Below are 25,866 nucleotides of genomic sequence, written 5' to 3'. Positions count from 1 at the left end.
CTGCTCTTTCCCTTCCTTCCTCTCAGGCACAAACACTGGCTAATTGGTTCCTGGGTTTTATTTGAGAGACCAAAAAAGAACAAAAGGTCAGGACAGGTTTGCATCGCTGACACTGTTAAATTCTGCTTGGAGTTTCAGAATTTAGATTCAGGTTATTATTTGGAATATAGTGGTATTGCTTGAAATATCTAATTTTGTAATGATTCAAAGTGAAGATTTTATTTCCTGTTGTTTATGTGTTTGCTTATGACTGTGATGTGGCTGTGAGCAGACACTGATTGTGTGCTGTCAAGGGCCTGTCAGAATTATGCTGGAATTCAAGGATAGGTGATTTGCAACTACAATTTTGCTACCCAAATACCCAATTATCAGCATTCTGGAAAGTAATGTTTAATAACTAATCACCAATGCCCTGCCGAAGTAATGCAGAATCATGGATTTAAATTTTAGATTGATAATTTCTATATTTGTTTATAAATAACATCTTCTGAAACAGAAGCTTTATGAAACAAAATTTATAAGCAAAAGTTTATAAAACAAATTATTAAGGTAAAATGACTTATCAAACGTTTTGTTGCACATTTACTGAATTATATGACTTCTTTGAGAATACGGAGCTACATAATTGATCAGAAATCAATTTGTAAGGTAATACAGTTGACTCTAAAAAAGAGTGTCAGTTGCCTTTGGTGGAAAGATGCTATGATAGCAGTTATTTTTTTCTAAAATAACAAGAGTAAAGTCAGTGTCTCCATATTGATTACAGGAGAAAAAGTGAGAACTAATATGAATCACATGTTAATTTCTTCCAATAGCCATACAATTTGCAAAATTAGGGTTGCAAATATTAGCTTACCATATCTCAGAATGAACCTCTATAGGTATAGACCTGTATCACAAAGACTTGAATTAAAGGGCTAAAGGAGGATTTCAGGGACAACATTCAATATGGAGAATGGCAACAAAACAGGTCTAATTTTTCCATAATTATTTCTTTAAGGTGACATACCAATACCTAAACTATCAACAGGTTACTAAAAAACATTAATAATGTATTTTTTAACTAAAAAATAGAGAAATCAGCCAATTACACTCTACATTGTCTACAAGGAATAATACAAATAGTTGTATTGAATTGACTTGAACATTAATGTCCCTGGAATAACTCAAGATTCATAGTTTAGTGAAAAAATCAAGGGAACATATTTATTCTTTATTGTAGATATGACTAAGCATGACATTTTGTATTGGAAGGCCAGAGCTCTATTAAGTACAGGAATATGGTTTTGGTTGATTTTTTAAATGTATACATATTTATATTTTATATATAATGTTAATAGATTTTTTTTATGGCCATTTTAGGTTCACAGTAAAATGTAATGAAAGATACAGAGATTTTCATATACCCCTTGCCCCCATAAATGGACACCCTTCCCCATTATCAGCATTCCAGCCAGAGTGGTACATTTATTACAACTGATGAACCTACATCAACACATCATTATCAACCAAACTCCATAGTTGCTTGATTTTTCTGATTGGCGAAACTTTGTAAGGCAACAGCAATTTTTGTTTGCCTCCAATCTCAGTATTCCTCCATTTGGGAGACACTTAAAAAGCTTAGGCCAAATGAGTATAAAATTACTCAAGTACTAGGAGAATTAATAGTAGGAAATTTTATAGAGCTAGAGATAAATGATTCCCAGGAAGATTTTTTATCCACAATTTTAATGAAATAAACCACTGTTATTTATTTTTAGAAGGGGGAAAATACAAATAAAAGTGTTTACTTAGTGAATGATTTGTTATCTTTCACAATTTTTATTAAAATAAGATTACAACTGGAAAACTATTTCAGAGTAATAGCATATTGCACTTGCTACTTTAAACATGATTTTTAGGAAGAACTGAATATATATTGTTTATTGGTTTCATGAAGACAGCTCTTCATGCAAAACATGGATTGAATTCTAAATAGGAATCTTGATTGGATACAATTCATCAGTTAAATAAATGAAGGAGGTAGTCCACACAGTGGTTGTGGTAGACCTACATAAGTTCTGCTACTTTATAAGATTTATAAGTTTATTTTGAATTTAAGCAAAAGTAAAGAACATTCACAACAAAATTATCAAGTCACGTTAACTGAATTAAGCTACCAATTGAAAAAAGCAAAAAGCAACGCCCTGTTTTAAAATATGCACATATATCACTGCATGTATAGGAATCAGACCTAGTCAGTCAGAGGGAAAGTCAAGTACTTTCATCATTAATAAAACATAATCAGGGCAGTCAGTTTAGGCCTCTTCCCACCCAGAGGGAAAATAGAGGTCAGAAGTCTAGTTACACAGCTTAATCTGTTTTCTAGGGACTAAATTCACTTTCATATAAAAATCATTGATGAGGAAAATATTTCTTGATCTAATATTCAATGGCTCATAACTAAAGATTAGATTTCCATATGGGTTTTTCCAGGTCAGTAAGATTTTTCTGATGCACTTAATATTATTTTTAGAAGGCAGACATCAGAACAAGTTGCTGATCTAGGATCAGGTGTGTCTTTTGTAAAATATGGATTGGTCCCATCTTGGCAGATGAAAGTCTAATTTCATCCTAAAGAAAATAGCTTGTTGTCTCTGAAAATCAAATACTAATTTCTCCATTTTCTTAAGTAAAACAAGACAATTGGCACAGTACTATTTTTAAGTTCCCATTAAGTATTATTTCATAAGGTCTTTAAAACGTTTAGATTTTCACTAACAACCCATATTTTTGTATTTAATTCCAGAAAAGAAAACAAGCCTTTTTATATTGAGTATAGTGAACTCACTATGGTTCACACAGATTTCTACTGATTATAAAATACATAGCCAATGAATAAAGTTTACAAAAAAGTACAAGAAGAAAGTTGGAAAAAGAAACTTATAAGAGCACCACTAAAAGGTAATTGCTAGTTAATATTTTGCTTTTATTTAAGATACTGGGTTGGCCACAAAGTTCGTTCAGATACAAAAACAAGAACGAACTTTTCGGCCAAAGCAATATTTTTCTAAGCAACTCTTTTCAGAGATGATATAATACTGCATTTTTTTTTTTTTTCTGTACACGGTCCTCTCACTGTTGTGGCCTCTCCCGTTGCGGATCACAGGCTTTGTACGCGCAGTCTCTGCGGCCATGGCTCACGGGCCCAGCTGCTCTGCGGCATGTGGGATCTTCCCGGACCGGGGTACGAACCCGTGTCCCCTGCATCGGCAGGCAGACTCTCAACCACTGCGCCACCAGGGAAGCCCTGCATATGTTATTTTAAATATGTCTTTTCACTTGATTCTATAGTATAAACACTCATTCAAAATCATTAATATGATTTTGAAACTTAATTTTTAATGATTAGTATTGCATACATAAATTTATTACTATAACCTTAACTCCCTCTTGTGTTTACATCTTTATGTTGCTTTTTACATAGAGAAGATATACTTATTTGGACATAAATTTTTCTCTACTCTTCTGATTATTTTTTTAGGGTACATACCTGATGTCAAGTTACTCTAAAGGCCTAGAATTCTAAAAAATGGTACAAGTTTCAAATTATTCTTTATAAAGGAAAGGAAAAATCCTTTTGTGCTGTCAAGCAATGTCTTAATATTGTCATTACTTTTAATAAAACTTCAGGGTAACTATCTTTAAGCTGTAGGATATCTGGTGATTATAAAAGTAAGTATATTGTGTATTTGCATCTAAATATAGATACACACATACACATGCACATATATACACATATATATTGAATATAGATATATTAAAGTGTGTAATATTTCTGCAATTAAACCAGTACTAAAGGGAAATAATATATGGTAATTTGATAAGTTTGAAAATGGTACTTAAAACACTGACACCACCAAATGCTTGTGAAGATGTGGAGCAAAAAACAACCCCATTCACTGCTGGTGGAAATGCAAAACGGTGCAGCCACTGTGGATAACCGTCTGGCAGTTTCTCACAAAACCAAACATACTCATACCATATGATCCAACAATCATGCTCTTTGGGATAACTCAAAGGCATTGGAAAGTTATGTTCACACAAAAACCTGCACATGGATGTTTACAGGAGCTTTATTCATGATTGCCAAAACCTGGAAGCAATCAACATGCCCTTCAGTAGGTGAATGCATAAATAAATTGTGGTACATCCAGACAATTATTTAACACTAAAAAGAAATGAGTTATCAAGCCATGAAATACACGGAGGAAACTTAAATGCATTTAACCAAGTGAAAAAAGCCAATCTGAAAAGGCTACATGCTGTATAATTTCAACAACATGACATTCTAGAAAACGCAACACTATGGAGGGTTGCCAGGTTTGGGGATTTCTGGTATTAGTGGAGAGGCGGGGATGAATAGGTGGAGCACAGAGGAATTTTCTATCAGTGAAACTGCTCTGTATGATACTATTATATCATGTTTGACACATGTCATTATTTAATTGTCCAGACCCACAGAATGTATAACATCAAGAGTGAATCCTGATGTAAACTATGCATTTTGGGTAATCAACGATGTGTCCACTGGTTTTAACACATGTGCCTCTCTGGTGGGGATGTTGATGGTGTACATGTGTGGGGTCAGAGGGCATGGGGGAACTCTGTACTTGCTGTGAACCTAAAAGTGCTGTAAAAAAAAAATCAAGCCTATTTGAAATTCTAAAAATAAGCGATATTTAGCTCTTGTTTTAATTGCATTTCTTAGGATACAAGTGAAGTGGAGTCTATTCATCCTATGAATCTTGACTGCACATGTGACTTTCTTTGGCTAATAGAAGGCTCAGACTTGAGTGATGATGGCCAACGAGTTTGCGTCTTAGACATCTAGAGGTCTTGCACAGATCTATGCTCTTACTTGGAACTTCTAACCTGTTTAAAAATGGCTAGTTTACTGGAGGAAGAAAGACATGTGATCCAAGTGAAATGACTGTCAAGTATGGGGATGAGGCATCCTAAACCGCCAAGCTGCAAGCTTGCAGACCCATGCAGACCCATGAGGAAGTGCTGCCAACATCAGATGATGGAATCACCCAGTTAATCCACAGATTCCTGATTTAAATTAATGTTGATTATTTTAAGCTACTGGGATTTGTGTCTGTTACACAGCATTCTTGTGGCAATAGATCACCAATACATTGAACTTGTTTAAAATGCCTGTTAGTATATGAAAAGTTGAGTATGCCTATAGTTAAAACAGAGCTCACATTTCTTATTTGTACAAATGGCGGAAAAAGTTATAGCAAGTATCATGACTCTGTAGTTCTGTTATAATTAATATACTATGAATATGATAATCAATCAAAAAACAGAGAAACAGAACATAAACTAATATTAGCAGACAGTAAAGTAAGAACCTCATCCCATTTCAAAATTAACTAGAAAATATTCAACCTCATGCCCCTATAAAAATGTATGAGGACTTATAAGTGAACTTATTAAATTATTGTCGAATAGTAGAATATTGCTTATGTAGAAAATTGTATTTTGGCTACACTGACGTGTGAATAACATCAACAGCAGAATGATTCCTAAGCAGGTGAAGCAAATTTGGCCTGTGGTGTTAGATAAACAAATATTCAAACATTAATTCAGTCACTTTTTAATTACGTGAATTTGGGCAAAGTTTTTTATTTTAAAAGAGATAATAATATGCATCTCATAGGAATGTCCTACTATGTAACATAAACTATGTAAAGTACCTAACAAACTGTTGCATGAATACTTGTTCCCTTTCCTTCTTTACTGACACCAATTTCTATGTTTCTTTAAATACCTAGGTATTCAGGTATTTTAAATAAATTTATAAGAGTCTTCCTAATGCAAATCTGGTTATTTTGTCTGTTTTTTTGCAGCTCACTAACCAGAGCTCTTAGAGAAACATAAAGTGACAATATTGCTTTTAAGTCATCAATCAAGACTGAAGCATATCAGAGAAAAATTAACTAGGTTAACCGAAAAACAGAGTCCAATTCATAAAATTGCAACTCACTGGAAGTGAGATTAAAAGGCATATTATAGTGGAGATGCACACAGGTTTTACACATTGTTTAAGCAATTTGTATTGCTTCTTAATAATCATATTTTTTGGACTTTAATGAACACTGAAAATAAATACTTCTTTTGTAATGAGTGCACACACATGCATATTTGGGGCATGCTGAAATTTAGGTTTTACACTTCCCTCCTCCGACTAAAACTAAAACTAGCATCAGGAGATAAACTTGGTTAATTTATATGAAGACTTTCAACAAATGCCCAGTGATTCTTCTGTTTAGTTTAAGTTAACCCCTTGATCAAGAAGAAATAAAGAGGATATGAGAGATAACAGAGGCTTAGCCTATTTCAAAATTTCTTAAGCTCAGAAATATACACAATTTTCAATAGCAGAAATATGTGAATCACAAGAGAACAGATATATAATTCTCTAATGACATTATTCAGTGGAATTTACAAGTTGGAATACAGCTGAACTCTGTTGAAGTTGTATTATGGACCATCATGCATATGTTTTGGGAAGGAAGCTGTGAGCTACCCCAAAGATGACAGGCATCAGCTGATATAAACAGCTGCTGAAACAGTGTAGTTATTTGCAAAGGCGCTGTAATGGTGAATTTCTGGAAATATTTAAAACTAAATATTAAACTATTTAGCAAACTAAATCTGCTTATAATAAATAGTATTAATATGTGGTATAGTACTATTAACTTATTAAGTAGTACTAACATATATTTGATCTGGGAATGAGTTTACAAACTAACAAGAAGGTCTATGGTGAAATTATTATTTAAATTAATAAATTCATATGAATCCCTGCTTAAAGGATGACTTTTATTAAAAAATATATTTTCTTAGAAACAAATATGACATTTCAATTATGCTTTTGAAAAACAAATGGTTGCTTCATTTTTTTTTACAAAATAGCAAAATGTTAACTCTTCTTAAGATAATTAGCATTGTTTCATTTTAAAACTTAAAATTCCCTCTAAATTTCCTACTAAATTAGTCAAAGTATATAGGTCATACTATATGCTATTATATGTGAGGATAAGCACAATGCACTTATTACATTAAGTTCAATGTGATCTAACATATTTTATAGTCTGGTTGCAAGTCACCCACATGGGTGAGTGATTTTATCTTTCTGGATTTCCATCTTCTCTGTGTAAAACAGGCACTGAACAAGTCTTTTCCATCTCTCTATATTATAAAAACATATGAGCTAACAAGTCTGTACTTTCTATAACTTTTTATTCAATGGCTAATTCTCTTAATTCTTTGTTTTCTCCTGCAAAATATCTGGTATTCTAATGTAGTTCAATTTAGCACATGCTATGTAGAGTTCATGGTTTATCTTATGCCCCTGTTTTTGTACTTTAATTCAGTCAAAGGAATGACTGCTTGGTACTTGTTTGAATTTGGATACAAGTGACTAAATTTTTCTTTCTAAAGGCAAGGGAAGGAAATGTACTGCTAGGCTAAGACTAAGCATGAATGATTTCACCTGAGAGGGACAATTTGTCAGAAAATTATGAGGAGGTACAAACAGAGGGTTATAATGGAAGCAGTCTTGCAACATTAACTGTACTATTCACTCTCATAAATTCTGTAGTAAATCCACACACACCACACTGAGGGGCGGTGCAGGCCGGATGGCTCTCCAGCAGGTGGGCTTCCACTGCTGGCACTCCCCCTGTGGAGTGGTCGTCACGCCACAGAAGATAGCACCCCACCCTCCTTGGCTCGGGGCGGGAGCCATGATTCATGTACTGAGGAATTAGCTGGAAAAATGGAGTGGCAGCCCAGAAAGGTGGACAAAAGCTATGGTCCTAAATCACCTTCAGAATGGTATTTCATCATGAGCAATTAGTTACTCCTCAGCAAAATATAGTTTAATGAGGGCAAACACTAGATTGGAGTCACACAGGGATAAAACAGCCTTTATGAAAATCATTGTCCCTTTTATAAAGGTGCCATTAATAAGCACCATTTCTCTATCCAGAAATTAAGCTTAATGCTCATTCTGGCAAACTCAAAAGCATAGTCATGTTTGGAACTTACAGAAGGGTTTTCACTGTTCTAATTACTCACTGACTATGAGAGATTAGGCACGTTTCCCCATTAAATTAAAATAGCTCAGAGGACTGAGGTATCTTTTGTCCAATGAATTTTAAATATACTTAAAAAGCAGTGATGTCATAGTTATGTATCTAATGGTATTGTGTGAATGCACTAAAGTGGACAGGAAAGTAAATTATTTAATGAGGAACATTGAACTAATTTAATTTTAACCGAATCTTGATAACATTAATGCAATGAAAGGTGGCAGAAAGAGCATGAACTTTAAAATTGTAGAGCCCAAGCTTCTAACCTTGCTCATCAGTGTGACCTGGGGAAGTTTACCTAATTTCCCTAAGCCTCTGTGTCTTCAACTGCCAAAGGGGATATAATATTTACTTTGCAGTGTTGTGAAATTCAGTAAGGTTTGGTCTATAAAGCATATAATCTGGCTGAATACAAACTACATGCTAAATAAATACGGGCTGCTGGGCATCTCAAACTTTCACTCCCAGATCTAAAGGTTATAACCTAAGGGCTATAATTCAGAATGCAATATCTCTATCAGGTAAGCATTTAAAGCTCTGAACGTTAAAGAAACTCAGAACATTTAGGATCAAAAACCGAAATCCCACTCTGTCATCCAATTTTTAAGTAGTATATTTGTCAAAATGGTTCAAAAAAGAGATTAGCTCTCTCTGGAAAATAAGCTCCATCATTCAGACAGGCCAGTAGGGTCCCTTTCAGGTAATGCAGATTTTCAAACTAAACGTCTTAGGGTCATCCAAATCATGATGACATTTTGACAGCTGAACTGTTCCTCTCAAAAGTTTTGGGTAAATTTTTATATCTGAGTGTCAAATTAGAATTTCAAAAGAAATCTTTATTATCCATCCATCATCCCAAGGAAGTAAGACATTTTCTCTTATACAACGTATCCTATAAAATAAATAATTATGAACAGCTAATCATTATGAACAGCTAATCACAGCCTGGAAATAATGTTTGTCATTACATATAGCTAGCACTAATTAGTACTTACTCTGAGGCTCTATGTTAAGCACTTTTATAAGAGTTCACTCACTTATTACTTCTAATATCTCTATTGACCATTTTGCAGATGAAGAAACTGGTGTTAGAGAGGTTAAGTGACTCACACAAGACCATCCTTCTAAGCAGCTGTTCTGGAGCCAGAATGGGAATCAGGCTGTCTGTCTCCAAAGCTCATGCTCTTAACCTTTATGCATATCATTAGTATGAAACAAGATTATAAACACCCTCATTTCTTTACTACTTACTCATTAATACACATGTTTTTAGACCTTTTTACATTTCTAGGACTGTTTTATGCTCAACATTAATAGAAAAAAATCATTAACTCACATGATGTATTGAATAACTGAGAAGTCAGAACAGCAGAAATATGAGTAATAATAATAGTAATGGCAAAATCTTAGCTGTTAAGATATGCCAGGCACTTCTGAAGAACTTTCATTATTTTAATTGTTTTTGATGACGTTTGCAACGATCTAATAAAAATAATAATATTGCACCCATTATACAGAGTAGGAAACTGAACCACAGTTTAATTTGTTGAAGGTAATATAGCTAATCAGTGGTAAAACCAGGATTTGGATGCAAAGGTCTGGTCCAAAGTTCATTCATTTAACCACTGCTGATGGATGATGAGAGGTGTTTCTGGCAGTACCAGCAATCTAAGGGAATCTGCTACTGACAGCAATTTTCTATGGGAAAATATCTTACCAATATGTAGTAGAGACTCAAACTTTTTCCTTGGTTATATAATAGTTATGGTTATGAAAATGAATTCATGTTCTGTTCTTAAATTGTTGCATACACAAAACAGATGGTGATATGTCTGTGGGTTTTTGACAGGAATGAATAAAGAGCATAAGCTTCAGAAGTTTTGAAAGTCTGATTCTGAGTCCATGTTTTACAACAATTCTGTGAGAAATGCAAATAAAAACCCACACCCCTGCTTTTGCCCTGTGGACCACTTGAATAAAATTCTTCCCCTTTTCTACTTTCTCCTGTTATTGATCCGTTTCATCTTTTTTCAGTAACCGGAGACTAGTTTATAATTCGTGGGGACTTATTTTGTGTGTTGTATCTTTTATTCTTTTTAATCAAAGTAAATTTAGAAAATCGCAAATATCCTTAAGATGAGACCAAGCTGGGTCAACAAATTTCTCTAGACAATCTCAATATTCCATTGATTTCAATTGCTAAATGAAGAGACTTGGGGAAGTTATGATTGTGGTGGGCAGGCTGAGCCTCCACTGCAGAAGTTTCCCTCCCAAGAGAGGCTGGAAGTCAGGAAACACGGTGAGTTTCTCTCACACTTGAGGCTCTGGTTACGTTTTCTAGAGGGATTGTAATAAGTGATGTAATGGTCAACGGAAAATAATGTATTACCTACTATGTGCCTGACAAAGATACCAAGATAAAAAAGATAATAAGACCCGATTCTGCTCCATGAGGAATTCCCACATTAATGGGGCTTTGGGAAAATGAGTAGAGTACATATTTAGATGAACCATAATTATACATCTAATGCAACATAGTAAATCCTATTGCAGAGATAAGACATATGACTAAAAATAAAGGAATAAATCTGTCAGAAAGGGACACCCAGATAAACAAACAAACCAATAAACAAAGAGGATCTTTATGAGATAGCTGGCTGTCAGATTTGTGGCTTAAGAGGTAGCAGTTTAGTTTAGCTGGCAGTTCTCTGTTAAGAGTTAAGGAGAACAAAAGAAACCCTTACAGGTTGCTCGTGGTGGTAGCAAACTGACTCAATCCCTTTAGGGAAAAAAATTCATGTTAAAAGCCAATATTTCTAGGCATACACTCTAGACTCTAGAACCCAGAGAAACTCTTGTACATTTGAAACTACACTTATCAATATACAAAAATATTCTTAGGATCACTGTTTGTGAGAGCAAATTAAACAAAAAATACTTTGGAAATAACTCAAAAGGAAAATTGATAAATAAATAAGGTACACGCATAATGAAATTTACAGCAGTAACTAAATAAACTGCAGCTATACACATTAACAGGAATAAATCTTGCAAACAGCTTGCTGACCTAAAAGCAATATAATGTTTGAGGTTTATACACACACATACACTCACATGAAACTAAATAAATCAAGAAAAAAACATTCAGGATTGTGGTTCTCTATAGATAGAGTTAGGAGACATTGGTAATGTTTATTTTTATAACTGGGGGATGTGGCACAGTGTTCATTTCATTGTTTATGATTGTTATTATATCATTTGTGCCTTACATATATATTACATGTATATTCTTTTATAGGATAAAATATTTCATATTAAATAAATGTTAATAATGGCAGCTCTCTGTACCACTGATAATGGATAATCAAGGTTGGGCCTGCCTTCTTGGAATGTGTTGGCTCTTAAATCAGGAGCCACTGGGAATTATTAATCTTGGTGTTCAGAACACAAAACTGCTTTTTCAATGTAGAAGTTAATAAATACCACTGCATAGGCCACGAACCATTCCCTGTGCTTATGAGACCTTAAACTGTAGCAAAGAGACCTGGGATCACTTGTAGTTTTGCCTCAATTCTTCCTAGGTCAAGCTGGGCCTTTGGAAAGGCACACATCATAGTGAAATGAACAGCTAACTGGTTTTCAACACAGGTAATGTTAAAGACTGGTATTTATCCCACAAATACTTGTGAAGGGCTAATTATCTGGAAGGGATTATCCTCTGCTTTGGGAATACAGCAGTGGAAATAGTGTCAAAAACCCTTGGCCTCACAGAGATTATATTCCATTTGTGGAGAGGGGAACAGAAAATAAACAAGGTCATATAGAAAGAAAATATTTTGTGACAAACATGCTAAGGAGAGGAGAAAAAAACAATTAAAAAATCAATGAAATATGGTTAGTTCATATTTAAGCTTCACGTATGTTTATCCATATCCATAGATTCTGAGTAAGAAATAAAATGCATCTGAGATTAGGACACAGCTTTGATAAATATAAGAACTAGTTGGATAAATGGAGATGGAAAAGTTCATTCCAAAGTGATGGTCCTATTAGGAAGTGAAATGAAGAAAACTGTGGGAGTAGCAAGTTTTTGGATGGACACACAGATGATAGCATATTGCATACATACTTTAGCCATCTTAGGTAGATTGGAAATGGCTATAGATAATACATCACTTGGTTACTGATGAAGATTTAAAAAAAAGGAATAAATAGTTACAAGTGTGAGATGGGGATATGTGATGTGTCATTTACCAAAGTATTAGAAGGAGTACAGTATTTAAGAATCAGAAAAAGTATATTATTTCATATTCCGCCCAAATTAACTTTAAAAACATTTAGCTTTAAAAAGTGAGAAAGCAGAAAGCTAAATATAGTATTATGTGCAATCTCAACTTTAGAAAGGTACACTAAAAGAAAATATGATAAAAGGTATCAGTGACTCTATAGACAACGGCCATAAACAGAAAGATATCATAAAAGGGTTGATCATCTTGTAAACATATACTTGTAAATATGTAATAAAGAGAATATGAAATGATAAAAGGAAGTCGCAACTAAGGAAACCAAAGGGATTGCATAAGAATCTCTCTTACATATTCTGATCTTTAGACATTAAAATGCAATACGATCAAAGATATATATATCCTTGATGTGTATATGTATAAAAGTATATATATGTGTATACGTGTGTGTGTTTGTTTATATATGTATGTATATGTGTACATATTGGAACATATTGTGGTCTTGATTAATTAATAAATTGATGTCAGACTGAAAGAATGGAATTAGAATCATAAGACTGGAGTTAACATACAGGAAGATTGCAACAAGATACCAAGATATATCAATAACAACAAAACTATCCAGTGATATAATGGGATGGTTTGCTTATCATCCAAAGGAGGATTTAAGCAGATGCTGAGTGACCAAATAGAGAGAACGTTGTAGAGTGAACTCTAGAAATATGTGGATGGTTGAACTAAAAATGTCCCAGTTCCTTTTCAATCCTTAAAAACTAAGATATTCAATCCAGCTTCTCCTGGGATTGCCCTTCATCCAACATTCATCCCACTCAACATATAAGCCTCTAAGAATTTTTTTCTAATTTATTCAATTAATTGATTGTTTCAATTATTATCCATATCTGGGTACTCTTGACTTTTCAGTCACAACATTCATGACCTTCCTCTCAATCTTCACTTCATAAATGGCACTTAAGTTTCCATTCTTTCTTTTGCTGGCTTGTTAACATGTCTAATCAAATTAAGTTGCAGTTGGATGCCACCAACTTTTACTTAGTACTCTCATGACTAAAATGAATACTTTATTATTATATTCATTTTCAAGTATAGAGCTAATTTACTTACCATGGGCACTGGAAGAAAAGAACATTGCCTCAGCATAATGCCTGGTTTGATAGAGCTGCTGGACTAGTTTATTATATTGAATCACAAAGATATTATACCAAACAACCAAACAACAACAACAGAAGCATGTAATTGGGTTATACTGATCTCGAGAGAATGTTGTTTCAAAATCTCTCCCTTCAACTCATGCCTACACTTACCAACTATCATGGCCAGGAAATTATTGTTTATATCTACCCTCAGTTTTTCACCCTGTGGTATAAAGTCATTTCCTTTTTCTTGATTTTCTGCAGCTGGATATCTCAACAGCAGAGTGATATTATTTTCCACAAAATGAGAAACAGAATAAGGTCATATCAACCATAGAGATCATGTGTAATACTGGCCATAATGATGGACCCCAAGAAGCATGATAGAACAGGTTGGCAGCTACACATGCTATGCTGAAAACACAATATTTTGAGAGCAATAACATGTCAAGTTTGCCCAAATAAGAGATGTTAACAGCCACATATTTCCATGTATTGAATGGCAACAGTTGTAATGAAAGTGAAATGCATTTTGTGCAGATCAACAACACTCCCTAAACAATTTACACACCATTAACTACTTCTCACTATAGCATGGCAAGTGGTTTTTCGTATTCATTCTAGAGATAGATACAATCCTAATGTACTAGTGAAAACTAAAATTGATTTTTTTTTACTGCTCTAATGTAAGAGGCTTACAAATTATTTCACTTTGCAAGTACATGCAGCTTAATCTGATGTGTAGCATTTAGGACTGCTAAAATCTGCAATTACTTAAGTAATTTGGTATTTTTCTGAACAATTATGAATCACTGCATGGATATAAAGAGTATGTCACCTTATAAAAATTATCTTGATACAAAAATTACAACTTTATCTTTCTATTTATTTCAGGTACATATAAATAGCTTACATAGCTAAAGGAAGGATAGATTTCTATTTTGATTATAAAAAAATAAAATTGTGATTTAAAAAACAACAAAAAAGAAAGATATGCCTAAAATAAAATAAGTAAATAAATGTCAAGATCCCTACAGAAATAAATTCCTTTTCATTATCTCAAGGAATATGTTGACATTTACATTTTGGCCAGCTGAGGTTCAAATTAGAGAGCTCCATAGGTAACAGAGACCCAGAGGCCTGTGTGGATCCAGAGGACAAAGATGACGGTTCAATTATTTTCCCTGAATGGCTTATCCAGCTTTGGCCTCAGCATGCAGCAAGGTATTGGGAGGCTGATGCATGCAGCCATGAAATTACGCATTTAAGTCTATTTTCTTAATTAATTTAAACATGCTTCAGAAACATACATGCATTTAATCTGAAAATTCCTGTGGACTGGTCACTGGATAGGATCAAGGCTCCCTAAGGATCCTATTTTTCATGAGCTTTTAAAAGATGTCTCTTGATAGAGGAAAAAGAATGCTTTAAGACTTGGAGAAAAATCTACCCTTCTTTTCTTTAAGAAAAAAAAATTTTTTTTCGAAAAATAATGATGTTGAAAAACTTGCTGTCAGCAACTGCTAGTTTGGCTGATAGTTAAGAGAGCATAAAAAAATCTGCAGGGGTGTACATACTGTCCCTACTGTGTGATACACAAACCACAAATATGAAGAAGGCATGAGTAAGTGAACACAGGAGCAGAGCTCAGAAGAACAAAAAGACGACAGGTGGAATTCATGACATTTGTGTCAGATACTCTCAAGACTGTTTTTTCTGGGGGGTGGTGGGTACAGGAATGAGCCAGCTCCTGGGACAAAGGAATGGTTCATATGTGTTACCAGAGCCTCATAAAGCTATCATTTGCCTAGTAGCCCCCAGCTCCACCTCTAGCCACCCACAGCCTCACAGGCCTTGATCAATGACCCTGAACATATATCCATGTCTAGGAAGCAGTTATTTTCTCTAATCCTGGAACACACTGAGTCCTGCCCATCTTCTCTTTGTCTTTCATTTCTTTTTTTGATGAATACCCTTCAGAATTTGCACTGTATTGGAAAAAATGGAACCCTTGCTCAGCTCATTTTTCTCCATGAGCATATGCTGTTTTATCATGATTTGCACAGTTATAGTTTTTCCTCTTTGGAAGGTTAGGCCACCTGCCCCCCAGGCTCCTACTGCACACAACCGCAGGGCCCTACACTGTGGACAGATGCTGGGCTCATTTTCTAGTTAGAATCTGGTATTAGTGAAGTCAGAAATAAACTACTCTTGCTAAATCAATACACAGCAGAGTCGGGTTTTTTTTTTTAAAAGACAGCCCCACATTGGAAGATCAGTGAAGTTAAATAGCCAGCTTTCCACTCACCCCTGAGGATGCAGAGTTCTAAAGAATAATAGCAATTTGGTCAGCAAAGAAAGATACCTGCTTGGATGTGAAGCTATCAGGTTTCTAAGCAAAGGCAGAATGGTTTAAAGACAGAGTAGAGAAATTTAAGAATTTAGCCAGTAAATATAAAATGGCTAAACTAGACTTTGCTGAAGCAGCTAATTTTTCCCAGATAAGACATCCTCATAGGTTTATTGTACATGGTCAAAAAACTGAAGCAAAATTCATCTATGGATTATACAATGATTTTGCTAATTACTGATTTTTGTAAAATAGAGATTTAATTCCTGGTTCATCTTTTATTTACCATGGCCATGCTCTCTGATAGAATGAGATAACCATGTGATGACAATTATAGACATTGTTCCATGCAGCCCAGTAAAATTCCAGGGTTTAGATTTGATCATGCAGTATATTACATAGAAAGCAAATGTAGAGACGTAAACATTCTGTATAAAGTATTTCAAAGGAAATTGTGATTTCCTATATTAATTTTAACATGAAATATCATTTCTAAAAGCAGACTCATTTTTTAGATTCCCAGGTTTAGCAAACAATGCTTTATGCTTATTGATTAAAAGTTTTCTAACTTCCTAATAAATCAATGTGCTGTGCTGTCTCATGATCTAAATTCCCCACACTCAAATGGCAGGTAGTAAAATATATGTATCATGATTACTTATTGAATGCAGTCATAAAATAATATATGACAGTCTTCGAAATTTCAAGGCAAACATGTAAAGATTAAGATGAATAACTGTCAATTAAAAAAATAATAAAGCTATATCTTCTTTGAACCAAAGGCAACAGATATAAAATCATGGTGGTACTTACCACGGTGAAGTTCATCACTTTCAATATCCAAATTGTCATGGCTAAGTTAACTATCATGGTAACCAACAGCAGAAGGACAAAGAAGTATAAGCACCTCTTTCGCCATCCATAAATTCCCACTGGGTAAAGTTGTGCATTCTCAGCCCTTGGCAGATTATTTTGTTGTGTTGCTAGTATGTACTGTTCTCGTGTCATCTGAAAAAAAAAAAAAAAGAAAGAAAGAAAAGAAGTATTCAAAAATAAAACCAGAGGTTTTTTTAAAATCAAAAGGCACAAGATATCTAAGAATAATGGTGAGTGCTCACACAATTATTGATGAGTAATTAAAATTAATTTATTTAATTAAAATTAATTGAAATGTTATAAAACCCCTCAAATCCTTATCACTAGTTTTGCTTTTCAAAGCTATTTAACTACCTGTTACATCTCTAAGATGTGTATCGTTTTCAGCGGGGTTTGTCCAATCCTAACATTGACCTTTGCTCTCAGGAGTCTATGAAGATTCTCAGCAATACTTCCATTTGTCTAAAGCCCAGTAACTGTATGCACAGCCATGCTACTCTTGGAATGAACTTCATCTGTTCTTCGGAGTAGACAGAGGCCAACTGTACCACAAGATATTTTTGTGGCTTTAAAAGTGCAGGATAGGGCTTCCTGTGTGGCGCAGTGGTTGAAAGTCTGCCTGCCGATGCAGGGGACAAGGGTTCGTGCCCCGGTCCGGGAAGATCCCACATGCCGCGGAGCAGCTGGGACCGTGAGCCATGGCCGCTGAGCCTGCGCGTCCGGAGCCTGTGCTCCGCAACAGGAAAGGCCACACCAGTAAGAGGCCCGTGTACCGCAAAAAAAAAAATAATAATAATGCAGGATATAAGGAGCTCAGTGTATATGTTTAATAAAATGTCAGTGTGTTTTGCAAAAACCTATGGAAAGAAAATCACTTTTATTTAGAATTATATAGATATAACTATTTAATTAAAACTTTTATTTAGAATGTTATTTATTTTAGTTGTATTTCAATGAGTTATCAGTATAAAATTGACCTCTGAAAGAACAAACAGCATATTTACTATCCTGTAACATAATACAATGATATCAGCAGAAGTCAGTTTTGGAAAAGGGGAGATGGTATTCTATGGTAGTATATAAATTTAGGTTCTAAATTAGTTCTTTCAAAGAGAAAATGAATTATTTACTATCTGATAAAACCTAAAAATATGGATAAGAAATGTCAAAGCATATGTACTGGGTATACAATTTTCAGAATAATATATTCATTACCTGAAGGATGGAAACTTTAAATTTTATAAAACATGATTTTCTATAGAACAATAATTGTTCATTTTTTTCTTTTTAGGTTTTTCTCAGATTTCTTGTGCATGCAATTAATAATTAATACACCAACAGAAATAATGCTGAATAAATTATGCAACAATAAAAACAACATTAACAAAGAATTTAAATTACCTATTAAGTAGTACAAAATATATAATGTAAGATTATTAATTTATGGTGTTAATTGACTTAATCCTACACTAAATAAAATGTTGAACTATATACTGAGAAATGCAAAATATCCAAGTTATTTGGCTTTCTCCCATTTTTCTTTTTATTTTAGAGCTATAACTTCATAATGTATTAATGCACTGTTAAATATTATCTCTCCAATTTTTTATGAGTGACAATATATTATATGTAAGATAATAAAAAGTTTCATATGTTAAATTATAATTTAAAATGTATTAGACGAGCTAATACTATTAGATGATTAAGAACAAATTCTTTCATAATATAAAAAATTACCTTTTTCTTTATTGTCATTGTTATTATTTAAATTAATATTTAATATTTTCTTGAAAGTAGCCCAAAAGCTTTAGACCTTAATTCCAATTTGGAGTGGAGATGTGTAACTTACTAACTGCTACAAAACGTAAAGTTATACAACAGGTGACAGAATACCACAGGAATTTACTTTGCCTGAAGATTCTGGTGGAGATTTTATAGTTCTGACAATGGCTATTATTACAAAGTAGAAAGTACATTATAGGAAGATGATAAAGGGAACTCTAAGGACCACCACAGTTAAAGGGAAGAAAAAGGAAGAGCCATGTTCTTGAAAAGAGGAAGAGTATGGACATAAGAGTGGAGCAAAAGAGCCCAGAAACCTGATTATGTCCAGCTGACAAGGAAGAGACCTTCCCTGGTATAGCTGGTCTCTGAAGTCACAAGCAAAATGCTGTGACTATTCAGACCATGCATTGTCTTTAATCTCATATTAAAGCAAACTTCCTTTTTAGAATATTCTATTTCTACAAATTCCGTTTAGACATGAAGGTGAGATTAACATGCTTTAGAAAAGAAATGAGAACTTAATAAGTATCTGAAATAAAACAAACACACATTACAAAGAAAATGGGCTTTCAACAATAGAATTGATTTTTTTTGGTAAAGCATCAGAAATTCAGTAAATATATCAAATGCCCCTAACAATTTGAAAAAGCAAATAGCATAACAAAAAGCCAAGAGAAAAAGTTGTCAAGAAAACAAAAAATCTGTTATTTAAGTAAAACTATTTTACCATCTCAAGAAATTCCATGATATTTTCTTAAATAAATATGAGTTTAACATTATTACTTTATATATCTTGTTCATCACAAAATACTTCAGAATATCCAAGCTGCAAAAAGACAACAAGACTATAGAGTTTTCTTTAAAAATTTCCTTCTTTCTTAAGTCTCACAGACCTGAGTGTTTTTCAAGATCACAAAAGCGTTCACAGTGGTTACAGTGCTCTGTAGAGAACAACATACAACGCTTAAGAGATTAAGCAAACTACTCTATATTTGAAACTTTTACAACCTTCGCCTGAAATGTTAAATGCTGACCTATATTCAAGTATTAAACATATTCTGAAATATTTTGGTTCCCTTGGCATTATGAGAATTCCATAAATAAAATAGAAAATTGTGTGTTTATTGTCATTCTAAAGGAATGTAACAAACGTACACTTGCAGATATACTTATTTTCTCAGAAGAGCTAAGGAAACTTCCTGAAACAGAAATGGCCAAGATTTCCTGAGAGAATATATCACTGTGCTGAGATGTCTCTCTGGTTAGTCCTCTCTACTTCCTTCTGAAATATAAATTCAACATTCTCAAAATTATTGCTTTGCAATTCTTTTGGTTTTCAAGGTTGTGACCACCCCTATTATTGGTTATTACTTAAAATAATTAGGACTTCCTTCATCTTAGTTTTGCAGTTCTATTTCATACTAGATTTTATGTTTAAAAGCATTCGTTAGAGTCAAATAACTTCTAAAACACAGTCTTTCTTAGCTAAGGTTGAGGAAGTCTTCAGCCTTCTTGGATCCAGATGTTTATCAGCATTCACATTAAGATAAATGCATTTACTTGTATCCTCTTGTAATTCAGGGAAGGGCTGATTTAATTCTGGACTTTGCACTCTCTAGACCTTGTGAACTTTTCAACATTCTTCTCCAAAGGTATGGAAAATCTAGTTTTCAGAAAGGGTTATTTTGTTCAGTAAATTTAATAACTTAGTATGTAAATACTAGAAGAGAATGAATTAATCATTCATTAATCACTAATGACCTAAACATGATTCATCACTAATAATTTAGCTCTGGAGAATTCTGGTAAAGTCTACTGAGCTGGATGGAATGGGAGAAAAATTAACTAAAGCTTCAGAGTCCATTGGCTACTACTCCCCTGCCTCACAGAAGGGAAAAACAGTACAAAATACTAAAGCCAAGGTAACATTATAAATATTCCAATCTACCTGGCATCATTATCTAGGTATTTTGTATAAATAGTGCTTTGAGACTCTAGTCTTCATTCAATAAAATATGTTTTTAGTGACAACTATGTGCAGGTAGAGTTCAAGTTTGCTGCACTCATGAATTTCACATGGTTATGGAAAACACAATAAACCAATAACGTAAAAATTTATGTGTATATAGAAAATAACATATCAAATAGTAATATGTTCTGAAGATGATAAATACAATATAATGGATTCATGATATAAGCAATAAAATATTAAATAGTGATAGATGCTATGAAGATAATAGGCATGGTGATATAATGGGGGCGTGGGAAACTACTTTGAAAGTGGTAGAAAGAGAATGCCTCACCAAGGAAGTGACACCTAAGATGAAATTAAAATGATGGAAATCTTCTATAAAGAAAGTTAAAGGAGATCTTTGAAGATTTATCTGAAGGCCGAATTAGAGTGGGCTAAATAGAAAATGAAATATGAGGAAATGGAGAGAGTATAGACCTTTTCTGAGGGGTAGAGAATGGCAAAGGAATGGGATTTCAGATGAGAATATGAAGTCAGATGTTGGAGTATTAAATCAGGGACCAGTGTGAGTTTATGTGAAGGATATGAGAGAGAAACTGGAAAAGCAATGAGGTTACTTAATATGGGACCAATAGTCAAGGTGAAATCTGGGATACAGAGACAAGTTCTGCATTCTTAGAGGTGTGGTGGCCAAGGAACTAGTGACAATGACAGAAGATCAGCCAGGCAGCTGGGCTTTACAAGGTGGGAATAAAGTAGACAGGTTATAATGATCATAATCCAATGAGAGGAGTTCTTGGTCTTAGTCATGCACTAGTATTCTGACTCACATCAGCATATGCAAAACTGAAGGTAGCTGCACCGTGGTTAGAGTTTGCAGGTGCCTGGCTATGGGACGTGTGGCACTGAGACTCACCTGCTCCACAGCCCACTAAATCAGAGGCTCTGTCACTACAAACTTGCTCCATTTGGATTTCACTGCATAAGACCTAGAATGCTCATGGGTATAAGTACCATCTTCTCCTTTCCATCCCCACAGTCTTTCCTCTCTTTAAGTAAGGTTTTATTATTTATTTTCTAAAATTGGCAGTAGAGAAAGGAGGGCGTTTGTGAATATAATTAGACATGGCATCTCTCTAGACAGGAAAGGCTAAAGAAAATTCGACATGTCTTAATATTTGTGAGACTAGAAGAAAAGAAGAGGTTAAAAGAGATTACAGTGTCTGAGATAATTGTTTTACATTGGCATGGCTAAATTAAGGGTAAAAATAAAAGCTATTAATGGAATGCTCTGTTTTATGTTTTGTAAGGAAGAAATATTGTCTGAAAGGATGATCAAGTGACCTGCTCACGTTTGTATCCTTATGATCCTAATGGCGGGGGGGGAGTTGAACAACTTAAATATGGCAGTGAGAACTGAGAAGCATGGAAGTGAATTGTAAGTCATCACTTTTTTAAATCTGAGTTTTACCAAGAATAGAAAAAGGACTCTCGGACTTTGCCCAAAAGCATGAGGACATTAGAAAGTTAGTTCAAGCCCAGGTATTGAGAACCTGTTCTCTCCAGTCCAGATTTTACCACTAAATTGTCAATCTGATGATAAAGGTGTAAAGAGACCCCAATTTTATATTTCAAGTCATATAATTGATGTAATTGTTTTTAAAATACCACATTTAACACTATTATAATACTACTCACATCAACACTGGCTATAAAACAGAGATGTAAGCACACAGACTGGAAGGAAATAGCAGATTGTTTAACTCACTATTTCATTCCTTAAAATTAAAATATAAATTAAGAATCTCAGTTTTGCTCAGACCTGTTCCCTGTGTTCCCTGTTATGGGAAATATGAATATAAAAGAGAAGCATGTATCTCCTGGAGAGTAAGCTAGATAATTTGGGAAATTGCTTTTAATTTCTGATTACAGAGCTAGCACTTGGCACATTCAAGTAACAATATGCAACAGCTTTGTGACCATAAAAACTGAATCTCAGTTCCAAAACCCCTTAACTTCCTCACTGGGAATATCTTAGATTCCAGGAGAAGTGGTAAATCATGTTGGTGTCACTGCTCATTAAGTGTTGATCATGTTAGATTTAACACTACAATTGTCTGTTATTTGTTCAGACAAGGAATGGGCACAGCAAGCTAAGTGCAGTCTCAGATTTACGTGCCAAGCTGTAATCCCAGTCTGGCCATTCTCTTCTGTACATCCTAGGGCAAACCACTTAGCCTTCCTCGGCCCCAATGCCCTCTGCTCTCAAATGAACATTATACTGACTTATATAAGAGCAACGTGGGAGGAGAAAAGTAGAATGCTAAAGTTCCCCTTTCCTTTTAAACAGTAAAAATCCTCATTTAAGAAACTGATCTTCCACCTTTTAGCTAGTGGTCCCCTCCTTCAGTGCCATATAAGTATTTATATTGGAATTCATTTTAAAAGACATGCTGGAAATATCATTTAAAAAACTAGATGCTTGACGTGTCCAAATTATATGGCATTAACTTTACACAGCAGAAAGGCATTTTGTTTTCGGTTCCCAGAAAATGAGTCTCTAAACAGCTACTAATGTTGAGAGAGACTGAAAACAATAAAGTCCACTTACCATGGCAATTGAAACTTCTCCCTATCTGTGATACTTAATTCTCAAAGGCACATTCCAAGAAGACGGCAGTTAAAAATTTCTACTTAAGAAAAAGGTCCATTTGGAATGAATTTTTTTTTCCACTTGGTTTATGGAAAATGCTGTAGTCAGATTTTACAGCCTGGAAAAGTAGCAGCCTAGCAACTGAATTTCAAGAATGATGAAAGATATCTCAGTCAAATGGAGCTACCTCTTGAGATGAAACAGAAGAGGACTCTAGCCAAGGCTGACAGTAAAAAAGAAACCTGAATAGGCATTAAAAGGGCAACACATTCCCAAATGAGTAAAAATTTTAGAAAAATGTGGACATTTACAGAGAATGACCCAGTCATCATTCCGAGCTTATTTTGCATACTTCATGTACTCTAAAATGAAGCACTTTTACATAGAAAATACTTTTCCAGTATTTAATTGGATGAAAACTCCATCACAGTTTTCGGCATTTATTCAGTCACAGACTTAGATTTAGGTTCCTAACAATAAAGTCACTCAATTCTCAGACACCCTCATGTGCTATTAACAGAAAAACTTAGCCATTAAAGTGATTTTGAAGGAGGCTGGGAAGTCTTTTGCCCACTCAGAGTTGTATCATCACCAAGAGATGAAACAACATAGGTATGGGATTTCCCTGGTGGCGCGGTGGTTAAGAATAAACCTGCCAATGCAGGGGACATGGGCTCGATCCCTGTTCCGGGAATATCCCACATGCTGCGGAGCAACTAAGCCTTTGCACCGCAACTACTGAGCTTGTGCTCTAGAGCCCACGAGCCACAACTACTGAGCCCGCAAGCCACAACTACTGAAGCCCATCTGCCTAGAACCCGTGCTCTACAAGAGAAGCCACCACAATGAGAAGCCCATGTGCCGCAACGAAGAGTAGCCCCCACTCACCGCAACTAGAGAAAGCCCTGGCACAGCAACGAAGACCCAATGCAGCCAAGGATAAATTAATTAATTAATTAATTTAAAAAAACAAAAAACAACATAGGTGGTTGTAAGCATCATTCACACTAAGATTGCAAGCATGAGAAGCCCATAGGAAAGCACTGCTACACATGCACAGCAGGAGGAAAGGGAAAAATCTTTAAGGAAACACAAATTTGCCAGAAACATGGCTGGAGAGCTTAACTGGGCCACCAGAAAGCCCATAATATTTAAAGCAATAAGGATCAACAGGAAAACATGTTTAATGGACAATAGTAAGAAAGAGAATAGGAGAAAGAGTAGGGCTTATTGGCTTTTTTACTAACAGCAAGCAGAAAAACTTCAAGAGAACAAGAAAGATACAGTATGGCTTCCACACCCTTGATGATTAATTGGAAAGCACCACTGGTTGTGAAAAATCTTGCAAACAAATTTCAAAATACTTATTCTATTGAAAGTCACTTTTTTCCCACTTTCACAAACTTAGTTACATTTTACTACATTAATTTAAATTATTTATAGCATAGTCAAATTTGGGTTTTTTTTGTTTTGTTTTGTTCTGTTTTTTGGCAAAATTCTCTATTGTGTAATGAGCTCTTAAGAAATGTGTTCTGCTTGAGGTTAAGTTCAGTTTTGGAGATGAGGAAAAGAGGAGATTCATGGAGAATATGTTTTAATTTAGAATGTACTGCTTTAAATGAATTAAACACAGATGACTTTGTAGAGATCCACATGATCTCGTCAAAACAAAGTTTTTATCCCCAGCATAACTAAATGTTCACTACCTGGATGAAGACAAAGCCACTGGGCCAATGATTAGGTTTCACATCTCTTGAATTTTTGTTTTAAAGTGGGGGAAAAAGATAGGGCCCATTTTTGATATAACAAGTTAGTGGCAGAGAGGAAATGCAGACCAGTTCAGCATCTGATGCCATGAAGGAAGGGTGTAGAAAGAAGCCTGAATAGTCATCATGAAGTGGGACCTGTGTGGACAGATGTCTCCATCAGTGCTGGGGAGATGCCGCCTGAGGGGTGGCCCTGATCCTCCGACTCTCGCTCTGCGGAATCTCAGTAGGGGCCACTCAGGAGAGCATGGGCTAGGAGAAGAGGTGAATGCTTCGTCCATCATTACTCATACTAACCTTGGTCAGGCACACCTAGATTGTGAGTATAACCTGTCTGTCCACCAGAGGTGAAAATTGGAAAGAGAAATGGACTGATGGCACTCTGATTTTAGTTTATACACCACAAATCAGGCTCTTTTCAGTGCTGGTATTAGAAAACTAAATAAGATTAACTGGTTACTCTTCTCAGCTGAGGAGCTTTGGTGATGATGTATGTGTTGTATTCCTTTTCTTTTCAGTTGTTTTATTGTTGTTTCTTGCCTTATCTGAGGAAGGGTAGCAGAATATGCCATCCCCAAATATGCCACTTTGGCACATTGATTCTTTTGAGCTACTGGCACTTGAAAAACAGCAAATACAGGAAGAGGATTGCTCTGAACTCCCCTTCTCTGCCTATAGATGGATTTAGCAAAAGGAACTCAATTGCCATAAATCCCCTCCCCAGGAGTTGCATCAACCAGGGCAAATTGACTCATGTCACCAGACAGGAGACTAGAAATGACATTACACCCAGGCCCACTTTGTCACAAACTATTCACACCTCCCATCTATTCTTCTAAGGGCCCATTCATCTTTCCTAAACGTCATTTACTCTCCCCTAAGAGACCTACATTTCCTTCTTTCCCTCTTAAGGTGGAAT

General features: G+C 34.8%; 1 protein-coding gene across 1 annotated transcript in view; it reads right to left on the bottom strand.

The window, feature by feature from the left end:
- SGCZ (sarcoglycan zeta) overlaps positions 1 to 25,866 on the bottom strand; it is a 921,190-nt gene that overhangs the window by 312,121 nt on the left and 583,203 nt on the right. Inside the window, exon 2 of the mRNA XM_007450764.1 lies at positions 16,709 to 16,903. Within this exon, the coding sequence (XP_007450826.1) occupies positions 16,709 to 16,903 (195 nt within the window). The remainder of the gene's footprint in view (positions 1 to 16,708; positions 16,904 to 25,866) is intronic.

Source organism: Lipotes vexillifer, unplaced genomic scaffold (assembly GCF_000442215.2).
Source record: "Lipotes vexillifer unplaced genomic scaffold, Lipotes_vexillifer_v1.1 scaffold619, whole genome shotgun sequence".
In the NCBI taxonomy this organism is placed as follows: Eukaryota; Metazoa; Chordata; class Mammalia; order Artiodactyla; family Lipotidae; genus Lipotes; species Lipotes vexillifer.
This window is presented reverse-complemented; position numbering and strand designations above follow the sequence as displayed.